Source organism: Micrasema longulum, unplaced genomic scaffold (genome assembly GCF_059751315.1).
Source record: "Micrasema longulum isolate JH-2025_06_02 unplaced genomic scaffold, ASM5975131v1 h1tg000274l, whole genome shotgun sequence".
NCBI classification, from domain to species: Eukaryota; Metazoa; Arthropoda; class Insecta; order Trichoptera; family Brachycentridae; genus Micrasema; species Micrasema longulum.
This window is the reverse complement of record NW_028277478.1, coordinates 728,030-746,514: the sequence shown is the minus strand read 5'-3', so window position 1 is coordinate 746,514 and position 18,485 is coordinate 728,030. Positions and strand designations below refer to the sequence as shown.

Sequence of the window (18,485 nt, the reverse complement as noted above, 5' to 3'; positions counted from 1 at the left end):
TCCGTTTCCAGGGGATTCTTGTCTTTTGGGTTGAATAAATGCTTCTTTTTTTTTCCCACAGTCCCAAACGTTGTGACAGTATTTTGTTTCTTCAGTGCTCTGGCTATCTTGTCAGTAACATTCTGTACATATGGTAGGTATGCAGTTCTTCTGTCAGTATAAAATATATTTTATTTTATCTTAAAGCAGACCACACATAAGCATATTTTAAAGTGTGCTCTTATAAAAACTATATACATGTGTTTTATTGATTAGTTGTTTAACACACATAATTGTAGTAAAATAGTTTTGTAATCGGGATGTATTAACGATACTGGATGATTGGTCCCGCGCTTTTGAGACCTGGGTTGCAAAGGCCCTGAGGGTCAGCTGGACCCGGTTTTTGTGCCAGGGTTTTACTTCCCTTATCCAAGTGGAGTTCGGTTTTGAGGCGTCGTAGACTCGCCTTATCCCCCTGCCGTTTGCTACAGTTAAAGCTGCATGGCCCGTCACGAGGAGGCCGACAGCAGGATTTGCAGGATATAAATAAAATAAACGACACAAAACCCCTATACATAATAAAAACGTTCTTATATTTTCCCCCCACAACACGCACTCAAACAACGAAATAAATACAATTCGCTTTCCAAAGCACATATTGTCGGGTTTCTGTAGCTTAATCACAAATCTATTGACGTGCCAATAATAAATGTTTTTTAATAATATGCTTGCTTCCACTTTTTTTATGTTTTATCCCAATTTTTTGTTCATTCATTTCTTTTTTGTTTTATCCCAATCAATGTTTTTGGTTTCACAGGTTTTATCAGTAGTTATCATATATACATATTTATCTTTCTGTTTATCCAATACCATCTTGTCACATACGCTAAAATGTCTGTTGATGACAGACATAGGATCCTTCACCCCCATAGCATGTTAGCATGGTAAGTTTGTGAAATAAAAATATACTCTTGTTTTGAGTGACGCAACGAAACAAACATGGCTCCGAAATTTGAAGAGGGTAAAGCTTTTATGCTCATAAAATGCTAAACATTGTTACGTTGAAGGCGGGTGAGGCTTTAAGATTTTTTCTAACAATTGCAGCTAAGCGTATCTGAAAAATAATTTTCAGATGTTTGGCCGCTAAGATAATATAGCCAGCAAAAAACATTATTTGCACGCAGAGTTTTCCATGTTCGGGCGTCATGAAGAATACAATTCCAACAAATGTAAGTAAATATTTGTAAACACTACACGAATTTTTAAGTTTACTGGTTTTGAGACAGTTATTATTAATGATAATTATTAATATTTAAAATATACATTTTGTAGTAAAAAAATTTAATTCATAACATAAACACTTCCTGGTTTTTATTTTTCTACCGGTTTTGAGACGGTCATGTCTTTTCGTCAGCACATCAATTAAACTAACTTGCAAATTCCACAACCACCTTCTTCAAAGTAGTTACCCAAAACTATAAAACCAGTTCTGCTGACACATGCTGTTAGAAGGTAATGCTAACGTGCAGTGATTATGGCTTATAAAGATGATTGAAGTTGTGGGAGAAATGAAAAAAAAGGGCCCGTTTTTTTTTTTTTTGTGCAACTACACACTATGGTGAAGACGTAAAGTGGATAATTTGTTTGTTCTAATAACGAGAGAACCCTTTTAAAACCCATTCATCGCTCTAATTGTTTTGCCTACTCTTTCACAGTAAAAACTGCTTGACTGTTGAATAATCAACCCCACTTGTATCAAAAACACCCGTTATTAATAATAATTATTACATTTAAAAGAATTTTAAAATGTCTAAATATATATTTTTTTCTCTTTTTTTGTTAAAGGATATATTTGCTTTCTTATTACATACACAAACAATTCGATTTTGACGTAATTTTTTACGAGTTGCAAATAATTAAATAATAGAAAATGGAAATCAAGTTGGGGTAGAGTGGGGTTCGAACTTAGGACCTCTGATCCATGAGGCCGCAACACTAGACCACAACCCGTTAAAAATTTAAGTAATTCATTTTTTCTTCTCTTTTCCGTCCCATCCCTTCTTTTTTACATAGTATATTGTAGATATTTAGTTCATTTTTGTTTCAAATTTTGTATGAAATTATAAGATTTTGTTTATTAACCTAGAATATGTTCATATACCTTCTACTTATTTTCTCAAACTAAAAGGTTTGTAAAGGTAGAAAAAAATCCCGCCCAACACAATATATGTATATGTTTGCAAAGTGTTAAATTAATTATATTTCTATTTCATACTACAGAGTAGAATGAGTTTATAGAAACTTTATCTCAATCAATATTTCATTTATGTTCATATATATAAACTTTTTCTACTGATTTCAATGATAAAATATTTAGTTTTTTTCTCAATACAACTATATTTTACCATTATACTTTTATTTTATTGATTTTAATGATACTGTTATTTTGTATATTTGATAACGTATGAATCTAAATTTGTATAATTTATAATTTGCATTTTAATATTAATGTCTGATTATATTTTTTTAATTGTATTCTTTGGAATTTTATTATTTTTTATTTATACCTTTTTTTCTGGATTGTTATTATATTGCATCACATGTCATTATATTTGAATCTAATTAATTTTACTACGTATTTTTAATTGTTAATTATTATGGCTTGACACGGGCACAGTCTAAAAAGCCTTAATAAGTTTTTTTTTGCACCACAACAGGCCAGGTGGCCCAATTACAGTGGTGATTTACATCACGGAACACCTAGGCTTGAGATAAATCACATTGTAATTTTTGTGTTCCCACCGGAAATCGAACCCGAAACCTTTCGTACGTGAGTCAAGCGTCTTGACCACTTCACTACGGAGGCCGCCAAACGTTATATTTTAACAAGTGTAATTTTGAATTAATAAATAAATAAACACAGTAGAGTTTACATGTTAGTTTAATTATTGTCCTTACGAAAAGACGAGTTTGTCTCGAAACTAGAGACATGGAAAAGTTAATAAGTGGTTTGATTGAAATATTTAGTAGCACTTAGTAAATTCTAATAAATTAGTCATTGTTTCCGCAAAAGATAGTTCCGCAAAAGATAGTTTCGCCATATTGCCGCTATAAATTCAAGTAGTAAATCCTACAGACCACGATTAAACCATTTCTCAATGTAAAGAAATCACAGTTGATTCGATGGAGAAGAGCAGTCGTCGACAACCAGCGGCCCGCGGGCCGCATGTGGCCCACGAGGCGTCTCGATGCTGACCTTTACAGCTGGTATCGACAATAAGCCAAGTGATTAGCAAAGCAACCTGATAAATTTGTAACGTGACACCATACTTAAAATGTATTTTAAGGAAAAGTCACTTGGTGGATTTCTATGAGAGTTTGCTTTTTTTAAACTGCAAGAAGTAAAAAAAGTTTGCTGATCAAGTATATTTTTTTCAGTGTCATACACTCTAAACATATTGATTTTTTTTAGTTCCATATTTTATGTAAGATTCTTATATTTTTTTATATTAATTAATCTTTTTTCCATAGTTAAATCATTTCTACACATTATTCATCATCATCATTCCCTTTTTGCACCAAATGGTGCAAAAAGCACTGCACTGGTAACCAATCGCAGCGTATTTTGATCATTTTTGTTGCATAGTAAGATGATCAGTCTAACGCTCAAGGTACCAGTTCAGGGACTATGAAATATTCTAGTATAAAAACACACATTAAAATAAATATTTCATATCAACCATGTCGGGGATCAAACCCGAGACCTGTTGCATGGTAGGCAAACGCGGTGACCGTTACACCATGAGGCCGACGACACATTACTTAGACTAAATAATATGCTGTATTACATAAAAATAATTGAAATGGTGCCTATCTAAGAACAGGTATTTACAATACATCATTAGGATAGACAGTATCTAATATGTAACTTTTTTTAAACTAAAAGGACATTGAGCACTCTTGGGGCCACAAAAGAGAAATTCCTCTGAGTAAACGTCGTACGTGTTTTTGGAATTAAATCATTCAAGTTATATAATAATTGTAATACATATAACTTTATTGAATTGTTCCCTTCTTATTTTTGATTTTTTTGTTATGCTTTTTTTTTTCAATGTTTTTCAAGCAACTTGAAAAACTCATGAATATCTGAATTAATACGTTTCTTTGTAGCTTTTTTTTGTCATATTATATTTAAAACTATAGAATAATATTTTTTAAAAGGGAATGGCCCTCGCTCAGACATAAAAGAATTTGTGGGCATTTTTTTCTAAATACTGACTCTTTTAATTGTTTTTTTTTTTGTTTTTGTTTTGTACAAACATAAAACATACATACCCTGATATAAACTTATTTCTAACTATAAATTTAAAGATTTTTTTTTGTAATTGGTATTTTTTGTTGCTATATGCTACATTATTTTGTAAAAAATAAAAATTGTAGTGTAATTTGGAAAAAAAAACAAAAAAAAAACTAACTGTAAAATGAATACAAATTACTCAAATACCGATTATTTTTTTTTTTTAAATTCACTTATGCGTTTACGACGGGGTTTTTTGCGAAGATACTAAATATATATATTTTTGTTTTGAAAAAAGTTTAGAAAACTCCTAAATATTATTCATTTTCTGAAACCGTCCATTTAATGAAATCTTAAAAATGTGACTTTTTGACAAAATGGTCTGAATGTTGAAAATGACTCGCGGTAAACTATTAAAATATTTAAAAAAACTATGTTCTACCAATAAACACAGTATTTAAAAAAAAAAAGCTATTATCTCGGCTGGCCAGTTGATGGTTGGATGGTTTTTGCATATTTTTTTTCCATAGAACAAACCTTTTAAACTTTTTCGAAGATGGCGAATGGTAATTATATTTATTTATGCATGCATTTCATAATGTACATTTATACAGTTTTTTGTTCACTTTGCTTAGCTGTGTGAAACAGTACTTATTTTTTTTTATTGTTTTACTGTAGAATGTTTCATTATTTAAACTCTCTACTGAATTTGCTGTATATTTTTTAGGTTATTTTTTTAAATATAAATTATGTATGATTTTTGGTTTATTTTATTTTTTATAAATCTTTGGTATAAGGAAATCTACGTTTAAAAAAATATACATATATATTAAGCCAAATATGTTAATATTAAAAATGTTTGTAAAAGGCAGATTTGCCGTTTATGTTTATAAAATAAATAAAATAAAATGGTTAAATTAAGACTCAATACTAGCTTATAGTGTGTTTTAGTCTTACAACTCAAATGCTACCAAAAAACTATCACCGATTTTATTAACAGTACGACGTAAAAGTAATTGGCGATTAATTATTAAAACTAAAATATTAATAAATATTTTATGTATACTGTAATGACATACGGCCTACACTAATCCCCACGTAAAATATTTGCCTCTCTTAAAACAAAGGTTGCCGACATGGGACGTAGATGAAGAGATTTATGTTTGTTCTAATTTTAAATAGAGCCTCCTCAAGAGGCGTAATCTAAAAAGATTTTTAATTTTTTAAAAATTATAATTTAAAATAAATAAAAAAAAATTAAAAAGTTTTCGATACTGCTTTGACAGTGATACATTATTTACGACTGACTATTTTAAAATTGATAACATTAGACATTTTTACTAACACAAAATAAATGTTTACTGACATGGACTAGCATATTAACATAGGGTTATTAACTCTTAAAAGGCTGTGCCAAAAAAATATTTTACACACGGTGATGTAACATCGTGTTGCTTCAAGTAAAAGACAGAATATTCTGATGCTTTTAGACATAAAAAAAAAACATACAGATATTGTTAAAAATTGTTTCACTCCATAATAAAAAAAAATATATTTTTGCGATTTAGGCCTTTTGTCGCAAAATTTATTAAAAATCGTAAATCCTCCGATCATTTAACTAATGCACGCTAGTCCTCAATTACAATTGGAAGTTAACAGAGTTATCTTCGACTTCGACTTCGATATAGAAAAACCGATAATTGTGTTCGAAAATGAGTAAATTTGCATGAACATTTAACACCCGTTTTTTAATATCAATTTATAAAGATGCAAAATAATATTTAGAAAAAGAAACAATAAAAGAAACAAAAATGAGAATGCCTACAAAAAAAGCTATTTTATTTTATTGAAATAAACCATACTAAGTAAATAAGTATAAAAAAATGGTATCAACAAATTATCGTTAAAAACAAATAATGAAAATTAGTTAACAGTAAGTATATATGTGAAAATAATATAATATACGGTACACAAAAATATTTGATAAATTAATATCAGAAAGAGATAAGATAATAATAAAACACATCAAAAACAGAGAAAGAATTGTATGAAAAAGAGGCGTAAGTATAGCCTGTGAGCTCGCCAATACATGACAGATGACAGCAAACATAACCATAGAAAAACACAACAGTTCAACTTAGAAAAACAACGTGAATGCAGCAATGCTTGAAATACATGTCAATAATATTCTATTAATAAAGAATATTATTTGGTCATACGGAACTTTACAGCACACATTAGTTAAATTACTACTAGCATTTTATCGGCTGGGAGGTGGAAAAGCCAAAAAAAGTACTAAGAAGAACTATTAGCATAATTTGCATTTTGCCACGGGTCGATTACGATTTTTCATAGGTTATAAATGTTTTGATCGACAAAATAAGACCGACGCTTTGGCGAAGCAAAGAATTTCATGGCGTAGCCGAAATATTGTAATAAAAACGAGGATGTTTTTGTTAAGTGACGTTAGCAGGCGCTACCCAGGGGCAACTTTGTGACGTACAAAATTATTTAAAAAGAAATTCATGGCGTAGCCGAAATATTGTAATAAAAACGAGGATGTTTTTGTTAAGTGACGTTAGCAGGCGCTACCCAGGGGCGAGTTTGTGACGTGAGAAATTATTTAATAAGAAATTCATGGCGTAGCCGAGATACAAATTCGCGTGGTGTTTCGAAATTCAACAGTGTTGGTAGCTGCCTAGTTACAATTTTTTTTTGTATGTATGTAATTTTCCTATTATAAAATGAAAATAAAATTATCGGTATTTTTTTTTTTTAATCGCTACCCGTTTTTTACATTTGTGTTATTTTTGCATTTTAATTAATATTTTTATTATAAAGCATATTATGATTTATTCTAATTTACTGTACTGTTTTTATTACAATAAATAAAAATGCGTATTTCTCGATGTATTTTTTCCGTAATAGACAATCTATTAAAATAATACTCATCAAATTTCAATTGTCTGTTGCTTTGATTTCCAATCTTCTTTTTTTTCGATGGTTAAAACTCTAGGAAATTCAAAGACAATAATTTTTTTACTGTCATGTATTGGCGAGCTCACACGCTATACATAGCCCGAAAAAGAAAGTTTTATTACGACATTAATAATTAGTTTCAAACAGTGCATTTAAGAACGTTTTAAAATGGATAATTGTCGTATTAAAAATGTCTATTTCACAAGTAAATTTGTTGGTTAAGGAATGTAAACGCGGAATCGGCGAGTGTCGTGCATAGTTAGTACCCACGTATGTACTCGTAGTTGCAAACAACTCCGTACTTCTAGTGACTCAATTAGGTATTTTGAAGTTAATGAGATTCAGGAATTCACAACAATCGAGCTCCGAATTTTAATTTTTAAATAAAAAAAGGAGGTCGTTTATTTTTCTACGATCTTCTAATAAAATAAAATTTAAAGTGTCTAATACGTGTAATTTATGTTATCCAAGGGAATATTTAATTTAAAATATAAGTTATCCATAATAATAATAAATTATATAAGTTATCCAGAATAATAATAATAACTAACTAGTACTACGCTCTCACACGCATGACATATTTAAAAAGGGCCACCTTGTAGGTATATTACTTCATTATTAAGAAATTAATCACAGATGTCTTGGTATTAATTGTATTTCCCAGAATATTGTTTTATTTACTGAGAAAATCTTAAATTTTTGGGCAGAAGATTTTATTTAAATAATAAATAAATATATCTTTTTACTTACTTCAAATTTAAAATGAATTTTGAATTATTTAAACAACTCATTATTGCGTGGTTTCTTTTTTCTAAGTAAGAAAAAATATTTCTGTTATCAACAATATTTTGAGTTTGTCCAAATTTTAGTAGACAAGGACTGGATTCAACTCCCTGGGGAGCTGTTTATATAAACATATTACAACAGAGATGAAGAACATTTAAGAAAAGGTAATATAGAAGTCTAAAAATTTGGACAAACTCAAAATATTGTTGATGAATTACCTGATCCATGAAGAAGTATAGAAATTGAATAAATAATATTTTCAGGCGTTGCCTAGTATGTGGGTGAAATAATTCAATTAGGTGAATCTCACCCGCATAAATAAAGGTTTCAGCTCTTTAACTTCACAAACATCAACAGATGAAAAAATTGAAGGAATATAGATGTTCAAATATAGGCAGAATGGTGAATGTTACACAGTGTATAAAGTGGCCACTTAAACCAGCCGTTGACAGGTCATAAGCCCTGTAGATGCCTAGACTTCTATATCACCTTATCTTAAATGTTCTTCATCTCTGTTGTAATATGTTAATATAAACAGCTCCCCAGGGAGTTGAATCCAGTCCTTGTCTACAAAAATTTAGACGAGCTCAAAATATTGTTGATGAATTACCTGGTCCATGAAGACGTATAGAAATTGAAAAAATAATATTTTCAGGCGTTGCCTAGTATGTGGGTGAAATAATTCAATTAGGTGAATCTCACCCGCATAAATAAAGGTTTCAGCTCTTTAACTTCACAAACATCAACAGATGAAAGAATTGAAGGAATATAGATGTTCAAATATAGGCAGAATGGTGAATGCTACACAGTGTGTAAAGTGGCCACTTAAACCAGCCGTTTATAGGTCATAAGCTCTGTAGATGCCTATACTTCTATATTACTTTCTCTTAAATGTTCTTCATCTCTGTTGTAATTTGTTAATTTCTGTTATGATAGAAATAACTCTGAATTGATTGGCGTTTTCTGAACTTCGAATAAAATAAATTTCCTTGCTTATCAATACATTAAATCTAACTTACATTTGCCTAGCTTTTGTAATTTAAATTCAAAACATTGAGATTTTGTTAACTTATAAACTTGATTTGCGTTCATTTCTCACGTTTTAATTTATTTTGTTGCCCAAAATTGAGAGAGAATAACTTCTCAGGGAATTAACAAACTCTGAGACATCGAGACTTGGGTATAAAATATATACAGTGGTGCCTCACACAACGAACTTAATTCGTTCCAGGAGCAAGTTCGTTATGCGAAAAGTTCGTTATGTGAAACGCGTTTTCCCATAACAATACATGTTAAAAAAAATAATTCGTTCTGTAGCATAAAATATGGTAAGATGACATAAAAAAAAGATAAATTTTTTGTTATTATTTTTATTTAGATACATCTAAAAACATAATGAAAAAAACACACATTTTTTAATTTTAAGAAATAATCGAATCTTGCACATCTTCATCCATTTTCCGCTTTTTGGCCGATGGTGCAGTGAAAAACCTGTCCAAAGTCGTTTGTTTCTCTCTTTTCTTCAACATCTGCCGGAAATAACGGACAAGAGTATCGGAGTACAGGTCGTTGATCCTGTTTGCTTCAGCGGAATCCGGATAGTGGGCATTGGTAAACTCCTGAACTGCTTTCCATTTGACCAGGATGTTCTTGATGTCAGCAGTTGGAATTGGTTGATTGTTTGATTGTTGCTCCTCGTTATCAGATGACGCTTCCCTTTGAGCATTGTCCTGTTGTTGGGCCAGAAGTGTTTGGAGCTCTTCAGTTGTCAGCTCTTCTTTGTGTTCCTCAATAAGCTCCTCTACATCCTCTTCAACGATTGCTGCGACACGTGCGTAAGTTAAGCGTACTGCTCAGTGACTAACGACTGCCTGCGCGGAAGGATGCAATAAATCGGCAGTGATCGTGTGAAGTGGGCGACTTCGTTGTGTGAAGCGAAGTTCGTTGTGTGAAGCGAAGTTCGTTGTATGAATCGTCAAATGAACGAAAAGGAAGTTCGTTGTGTGCAGCGTTCGCTGTGCGAGGCGTTCGTTATGCGAGGCACCACTGTATTGTCCTTTTGACTACTCCAAATCTCTTTACGTAGGAATCAATTTTTCCGCTGAGTAGGCAAGAATAAAGAAGAGATAAATTATTTATTAGAATTAACGTGAATATTAGGAATTATATTTCTCGGAAGGAAACGTAACGAACGAATTTGCATTGACATTTACTTACTCATTTCTCACCCATATTTTTTTTAATTTTTCCTTTAAAATACGAGTTTTTTGGACATTTTGATAAATTGTATTTTACATATAACAACAGAAATGGAAAACATTTAAAAAAAAAGGATTAAAGAAGTCTAGACATTTACAGAGATTATGAACTGTCATTGGCTGGTTTAAGTGGCTACTTTACACACTGTGTAACATTCACCATTTTGCCTATATTTTAACATCTATTTTCCTCAAATTATTCAATCTGTTGATGTATGTAAAATATAATATTTGAAACCATTATTTATGTGTTCGAGATTTGTCTTATTTAATTATTTCACTTAAATTGTAGGCAACGCCTAAAAACGTTTTTAAATTTTTATACTTCATTTTGGACCAACTGGAGTCATCAACGATGTTTTGAGTTGGTCCAAATTTTTGTACACAAGAACTGGATTCAACTCCTTAGGGGACTGTTAATATTTATTTTACAGATATGGAAAACTTTTTAGAAAAGGGAATATATCGTGGGCATACGAGATAAATTGACCAAGTGACAAAATCAATAATGTTCAGGGGAGCCATTTCAATGTATTTTTAGAGTTCAATTGCTTCTCAAAGATCAGATTTTTCAAAAAATCAAAAAAAAAATAAAACTTAGTCAATTTTTCCTGTAAAATTTGTCATGAAATTTTGCAGATAATAATTTTTCTTTCGTTTATTGACGAAAGTAGTATTTTATTTATTTTATTTTATTTTATAACTATTAATTATGTTTTAGGGGTTTTTAATTTCAATAATATATTTTTTTATATTTATGAAGGTTAAATAAACACAGAAATACAAAATTAATGAAAAAGAACAAATAATTAAGAAGTGTTACGTTATAATCTAAAGAATAAATTTTATTAAGGAACTTTTTATAAAAAAAAACCGTATCTGTCAAATACAAAACGTATACTAACCTCCGAACTTACTAACTACTAATTCTTACTAACTCTTCACTGGTGATATCACCTACAAGTAAAATTGAATTCTTGGTCAATTCTTTGGATCTTAAATTTACTAATAAAAGTGACTATGTGTGTTGGTTAGGTTAGGTTAGTCAATTCTTTGGATCTTAAATTTACTAATAAAAGTGACTATGTGTGTTGGTTAGTTTCACTTGTCAAAAATCTTTGAGCTTCTATCAAATGGTCACATATTTTACAAATGTTGAGTAATGTTCAGCATGAAAATTAAATTCATCGCTGTCCTTTGGAGTGAGGTAAGGGATTTAGACCTTCTAAAACAAGAATCCTGGCAACTAAAAACAATCTGTATCATAAAGGACTTAAGATGTTTAATGAGTTTCCAAAAGAGATTAGGGATAATGGGTCTATCGCATCGTTTTGCTGGATGGCGATGGTTTTTGTTAAAAACAAACATCCATATAGGTAGATAGAGTGTCATCAGAAAGCGTCTGGATTTTATAATAATGTTTTATTTTTGTAATTATGTTTGTTTATATATTGTTTATTAGTTAAGGTTTAACTCTGTATTCATATTTTCTTCATACAACTATCTAAAAATAAATACAAAACATTACATTACAAATGTATGTGCTTACTCGGAAATATGTAACATAAAGTAAGTTTTGACTCAAATAAAGGTTATTCAAAATGGAAAAAAAAGCAATTAATGCCATAATTTGGAATAAGTTTATGAGACTTAGTAAAGCTCTAACCCAAGTTAGAGATTGACAGAAGACACGAGGTTTCTGTTAAATGCGTATTTATTACATGGTGAATAAATAATAAATTGTGTCGTGTCGTGTGACGGCGATGAGGTGTTGAAGTCATTGTACTTGGACTACGTGTTGGAACTGATTGACTGATTGAACTGGACTGGTTGACTAAACTGGGCGTTGACTGCACCCTGTGGTCTTTTAATGGGCCACGTTCCTTTGTTCTTTGTATTTCTATAGTAGGGGCGATGTTAGTGTATTTCAGTACGTCGATATTGTGTTTTACTGAATTAAATTAATTGAATTCAAAAGAAAACGCTGACTTGCTTCTTGGAGTCATGACTCTATGTTTTAGAAAAAAAAATTAAGCACGTGTGTGTCATCAATCATGGACTATTAACTCCATAGATTCACTCAAGCAAAGTAAGTGTTATGTTAAATTTAATGTACTATTGTAGGATAAATACCAAACGCAGACTTATATCCACTCGATTGACTTATTCCGGATCTCAGCCTGAGAGAAGTCATCGATTTGGAAATACTCCACCAGCGAGCTGGTTTTATTCCACACACAGAACTGTACCAAACGGTTTTTTTTTAAAGTTGTACAAACTTTCGATTACTTAGGGGAAGGTGAGGCATAATGGGATAGCGAGGCAAGATGGGACCCCACAATAAAATCGAAAAACTGGCGAGTAGCACTAAGCGTATCGCGCCATTTCATTATCTTATGTCAGTGACGTAATTAAAATGGTGATGAGTGTACATAAGAGTGGGCCGATGATGTATGAAGTTATTTACTTTATTAGACGTGAAAGTGAAAGGGGTTTAAAAAGTTGCATTTTGGATCACATTGAATGTAAAAATTATTTAAAAAAATATTCCATACTACTTTTGGCACTCAACCGAGGTTTAAAAATTATCACTGGCTGAACATTTGTTGATTATCTATATTGATAAAATTATTTTTTTGTTGGTAAAGATATAATTTAATCACATTACAAATTCAAACACGTTTTAAAACTACCGAAACGCAAACAGTTTACACTCCGCGAAACTGATTCCATCGAGCGCCCGGTGAATATTGATGAAAACAATGGCTCATTAAACAATGCTACCCATTTATTACAAAACAAAGTGCAACTCATGCCCTTGGATGCTTATTTAATACGGTTTAATGCACATTATAAAATTTAATTGGTCTGATTTTCTTACTTAAATACGAAATGACAGCCGGTTTAGCGCTAAAATCGACTTTTTCAAAAACTTCAAGCTCTGGTCTAGAGCCAAAAAGAGTATCAAATTTTTTTCCTGATATTTTTTGTATTCCAAGTAATCCAAAAGGCAAATTTTTAGACCCCTTTCATTTCGAAATTCGGAAAAAAAAATTATCAGCCCACCCTAGTGAACATTCCTAGGCGAGGCCATACTTAACGTGTTTTTTGCCAATTTCATCTTATTTAACCTAATTTTTCAGCTTGTGACATTGAGGAAAAAATACAGTGATTGAGGCTAGCTGATGGTCACTTTACAAGCTCTAACTCTTGGATTTTAATGTATGATAGAGAAATCATATTTTATAATCAACAGATGTCTTAAACAAACATAGCGAAGGGGTAAGATGGGGTACCAAAGTTCACATCTTGGCTCATTGTTTGGACACTAAACATTGAGAATTTTGGTAATCATTTTTGTTATGTTTATGTCGCACAATATGGTCTGGAACTACGTGAGAAAGACCGAGAAGGAAAGGTGGTCAGAATAATGCAGCATAAAAAAATATATCAAGGACATTTTAGATTTAAAAAATACGATACAAACTACCCCTGAAGATAGAATAGTTATAATTGATTGAAATGATTGATTTTTTTTACTCTTATGTAATATAGTGTAATGTTACATAACTGTCAGCCTTAAATATCTTTTTAAACAAATGAATTTTAGATTGTGCCCCAAAAATTGAGGTTCTCGCAATTTCGACTTACGTTTTAACAACCTTGTGGCCAATAGCACTACAGACAGATGCTTTATTGACTCCTCCAGTTTTGCAAAGGAGCGAAAATACATCGACGCGTTGCGCACGGTACAAAAAACAAAAGTGAGCAATCGACACCTTCAGCGTGAGAATGGTATCGAAGAGCCTCGTGTAATTTGACTCATACGACGGTTCCATGTCGAATCTTGGAGAACTCCTTGAGATCGTTCAATAAACTACGGATAACGCTAACAACAGAAATTCGTAAACAAAAAGCTTAATTAAAAAGACTTATTCGTAATTGGTCTTTCATTCGTTGAGTAAGGGAGGTCTGTGAAAGCATTATATCCCATTACATTAGCTATACATCTTAGCGAGGTTGTCAAGGCTAGGAGGCCATACCATAAAACTGGGTTTAAAGGGTATTTACTCATTGAAATGACCTGGCTGACGTCTTTTAAGAAACTGATAGCGAGCATTGATGTGTTTGGAGTGGTATACCTACTTATATGATAATTCAGTTGAACGCACCAGTATCCTTAAAACTGTATCTCATATTAACTAAAAAATGGAGTATTTATATATTAACACGTATAGAGAAGGAAAGAGCTTTTTCTTAAAATTATTATTTATTTATAATATTATGTTTATTTATATATTGATTGATTTGGTGTTTATTTTGTAGAACTCCATATTTAAACTTATAATATTAGAAATCAAACACTGATTTGAGTCAACTGAAAACTTTATTTTATTTTTACAAATATAAAAATAAAAACTTCGTGACAATTTTTTCGCCTTAGTAGGGCATTTCCAAACGAATGTGAAGATAACATGGATTGAATGTCCTTATATAGTTATTTAATTCAAGGTACTTAAGTAGAAAATAAACATAATCTTATGAACTAAAGCAAGTACATTAATCACAATTGAGGGAAAAACCAATGGTTAAGGGCAAGGAATATTGTATAATAATACATTTATGTTTATATAAATTTCCTCATAATATTTCAATAATGTTTTGAAATTAAAATGAACAGCATCGTATAATTATATTATTTATATTTTTTCGACAGCAATTATCTAAATTTACAAAACTATAAAGCTTCATTAATTATCTCACAATACATACTTGTACGTCAATAAATACTTACCGTGTTATATTTTTCCCAAAATTAAAATATAAATACTTGAATTTCCCATTACCTATTAAACACTTAGCCTCGCCCTAAACCATTGGTTTTTCCCTCAATTATGTACTTAATGTACTTGCTATAGTTCATAAAATTATTTTTATTTTCTACTTAAGTACCTTGAATTATATAACTATATAAGGACATTCAATCTATATAATCTTCACATTCGTTTGTAAATGCCCTAATAAAGCGAAACAATTGTCACGAAGTTTTTATTTTTATATTTGTAAAAATAAAATATAGTGTTCAGTAGACTCAAATCAGTGTTTGATTTCTAATATTATAAGTTTATATTTATATAACCTACATTTAACACTATTATTCTTTTCCGCACTTGTACCCGTGTACTTATCCGCCCAGTTGTTAGTTAGGCGGCCTCCGTGGTGTAGTGATCAAGACGCTTGACTCACGCACGGAAGGTTCCGGGTTTGATTCCCGGTGAGAACACAAAAAAATAAAATGTTATTTTTCTCAAGCCTGGGTGCTCTGTGATGTAATTCACCACTGTAATTAGGCCTCCTGGCCTGTTGTGGTTCAAAAAGTGTCTCAGAGCCATCTCCAGCCTCCAGTCAAATCAACAGGATTGATGGCGATTCTTATAACTTATCTGCTGGGATCCAAACCCGTCTCCTTTACTCTTCTCACCGCAATGCTCTGCAAGGTCACACGGTCTCTCCATACTTTTTGGTTCTTCGAACCAGATAACTTATAGAAAAAAAGTGTTTTATTGACGTTTAACTGTAAATACCCTATGAAACCCTACCTTTTCCTACATTATTTATTATATATATGTATATTTTAACACATTACAACAGAGATGAAGAACATTTGAGAGAAGGTTATATAGAAGTCCAGGCATCTACTGGGCTTATGACCTGTCAATGTCTGGTTTAAGTGGCCATTTTACACACTGTGTAAAATTCACCATTCTGCCTATATTTGAACATCTATATTCCTTCAATTCTTTCATCTGTTGATGTTTGTGAAGTTAAAGAGCTGAAACCTGGTGAAATATAACAATTAGATGATTCTCACCCGCATAAATAAGGGTATATTTGTTATATAATCTATCTCAATAATCTCTATATATTTGTTAAATAATGTTTTTTTTTTTTTACATTAAAGATAATATCTACTCACTTACAATATTACAATAAAACAAAACTATTTACAGTCAAAATATACAAAAATAAATAAAATCAATAAACTTTAAGTTATTAAATTCAGACGCACTGCATTCCTAAGTTGTTTCATGTTTCCCATTCTTTATCTGGTTGAATTATTTGAATTACTTTTATTGTTTGTTTTTTTCCCAAGTTCCGGGCTTTAAGAGCTACCCGAGGTAATAAACTTTATTTTGTTTTTACAAAATTTAATATCAGAAGCAATTTAGTTTAGCAAGACTATAAAACATGCTCCACCGGCAGCATCAAGGTGGTTTTTTTCTATAGAGGGAAAAAATAAACAGTTTGCTGACGTCTAAGATTCATAGAATAACGACTTATGTGATCTAACCTGCTTAGTTGCGCGGATACCAGATTGCTGTATGGTGCATATTTTGCTGGTGAAGCATACATCATGCAGACCAGCTTCTCTCTGCACCTTTCGGGGGCTGAAGCCTGAGATCCTCCGAGTCCAAGTCTCTGAAACACCGAGTCAAGTCTGGAAAGCAGTGGACTGTAGAACGGGTCGTAGTTCGACAGGAGAAGGGAGGAGGCTGGAATGTTGTGGAAGACCTGAAAAATCATTCATCAAATTGTCATTTTAATTGCTGTATTTTATATTTATTCAAAAATCCCATCCAAAAATTTGCAATGTAAATTTAAGTTATATGAACTATGTGATTTTGAGGTAAATCACACGTTTCATGAAACAATACAAATTGTGTAATTAAAAAAATATATATTTATATATTAGTCTTAAATTAAAGTCCTGCTAAGTTGTATACATACAACTTGTTAGCAGAAATTGCTTCCATTATTCTTTAATAATAATTTTACTTGAAAAACATTACAAATAATACCATATTTATTACATTATTAAAAAATAACAAATATTACTAATACAAAAAACTTTTTTCGATTAACCATAATTTGAGCAAACGTCTCCTTTTTTTATTTAAATCAACAACAACAACAACAACAAACCATCACGCCGTTTCCCCGTAGGGGTAGGCAGAGAGGATAGAACGCCATAACACTCTATCTTGGCATACAGACCTCGCTTCCTCTACATTCATACATCTTCTTATGCGCGCACGCCGATTATTCCTACTTTTGACATGTCCATCTTCAAGTATTTGATGGACTTGATCGTGCCATGTCTTTCTCGGTCTTCCTCGTTTTCTGCATCCATCAACATTTGCACCGTAGATCCTTTTAGTCATTCTTTCGCTGTCCATTCGCTCTACATGTCCAAACCAACGCAGCACCCCTTTCTTGATTCTGTCAATAATGCATGTCTAAGCCTTACACACTTCACGGATCTCGACATTTGTGCACCTATCATACATCGTTTTACCACACATTCGCCTGAGGGATCGCATTTCGACAGCATTCAACCTACTTTCATCATTATTTTTCCAATTCCATACTTCGCTCCCATACATTAGAGTTGGAACTAGAACTCCCTTGTGAACTGCTAGTTTAGCCTCCTGCGATAAACATTTGTTTGCCAAAGTAGATTTTAGTGCACCGTTCACCCTGTTCCCGGCACTCACCCTCCTTTCAATATCTTTATCGGCCTTTCCGTCCCTAGTAAACATACTTCCCAGGTACACAAATTCTTCTACCTGATTCAGGATATCTCCGTTCACGCTGATCTCACATTTAGTTATATTTTCATCCCTTTCAAAAACCATAACTTTCGATTTATCAACATTCATAAGCAAATCGCTTTTCTTGCATACCTCGTAGACTTTTGTTACTAAGAATTGAAGGTCTAAATCAGTATTTTAAATATTGTTTGGTAACATGTTCAATCTTTTAGTACACTGTATTGTAGTGTCCTTTTGCCATATTTATTGCAATATCTAGGAACAACTCTTTCATACTAGGAAACCTGGTGTTGTAATCATGTACCAACTAGTGTTAATACTCGGAGTGCAACGCATGCTGACAAATGAAGTTGTACCATAGTTGAGCCCTAACTGTAATTAATTTACAGCTTTAAACATCAATGTTATCAAAATATTGTGTCTCTGGCGGTATACATATTTATGTAGTAGATCAAAAAGATGATTGCATTTTATATATTATCTTTTTAAAAAAATGATATATTGTTTTGCATTATTCAAATTACCAGTAATTAATACAATTATAGAAATAAGTAATATACACGATAAATTATT

The 18,485-nt window shown here is 31.5% G+C and overlaps 1 protein-coding gene and 1 long non-coding RNA gene across 4 annotated transcripts in view; one reads left to right on the top strand and one right to left on the bottom strand.

Moving 5' to 3' along the window:
- Osi24 (Protein) overlaps positions 1-18,485 on the bottom strand; it is a 157,092-nt gene that overhangs the window by 9,623 nt on the left and 128,984 nt on the right. For all 3 annotated transcript variants that reach the window (XM_088224247.1, XM_088224248.1, XM_088224249.1), the window contains one exon: positions 16,652-16,872. In XM_088224247.1, coding sequence (XP_088080373.1) covers positions 16,652-16,872 — 221 coding nt within the window. The remainder of the gene's footprint in view (positions 1-16,651; positions 16,873-18,485) is intronic.
- Positions 1-18,485, top strand: part of LOC148282959 (uncharacterized) — a 159,871-nt gene that overhangs the window by 16,220 nt on the left and 125,166 nt on the right. The window lies entirely within an intron of this gene.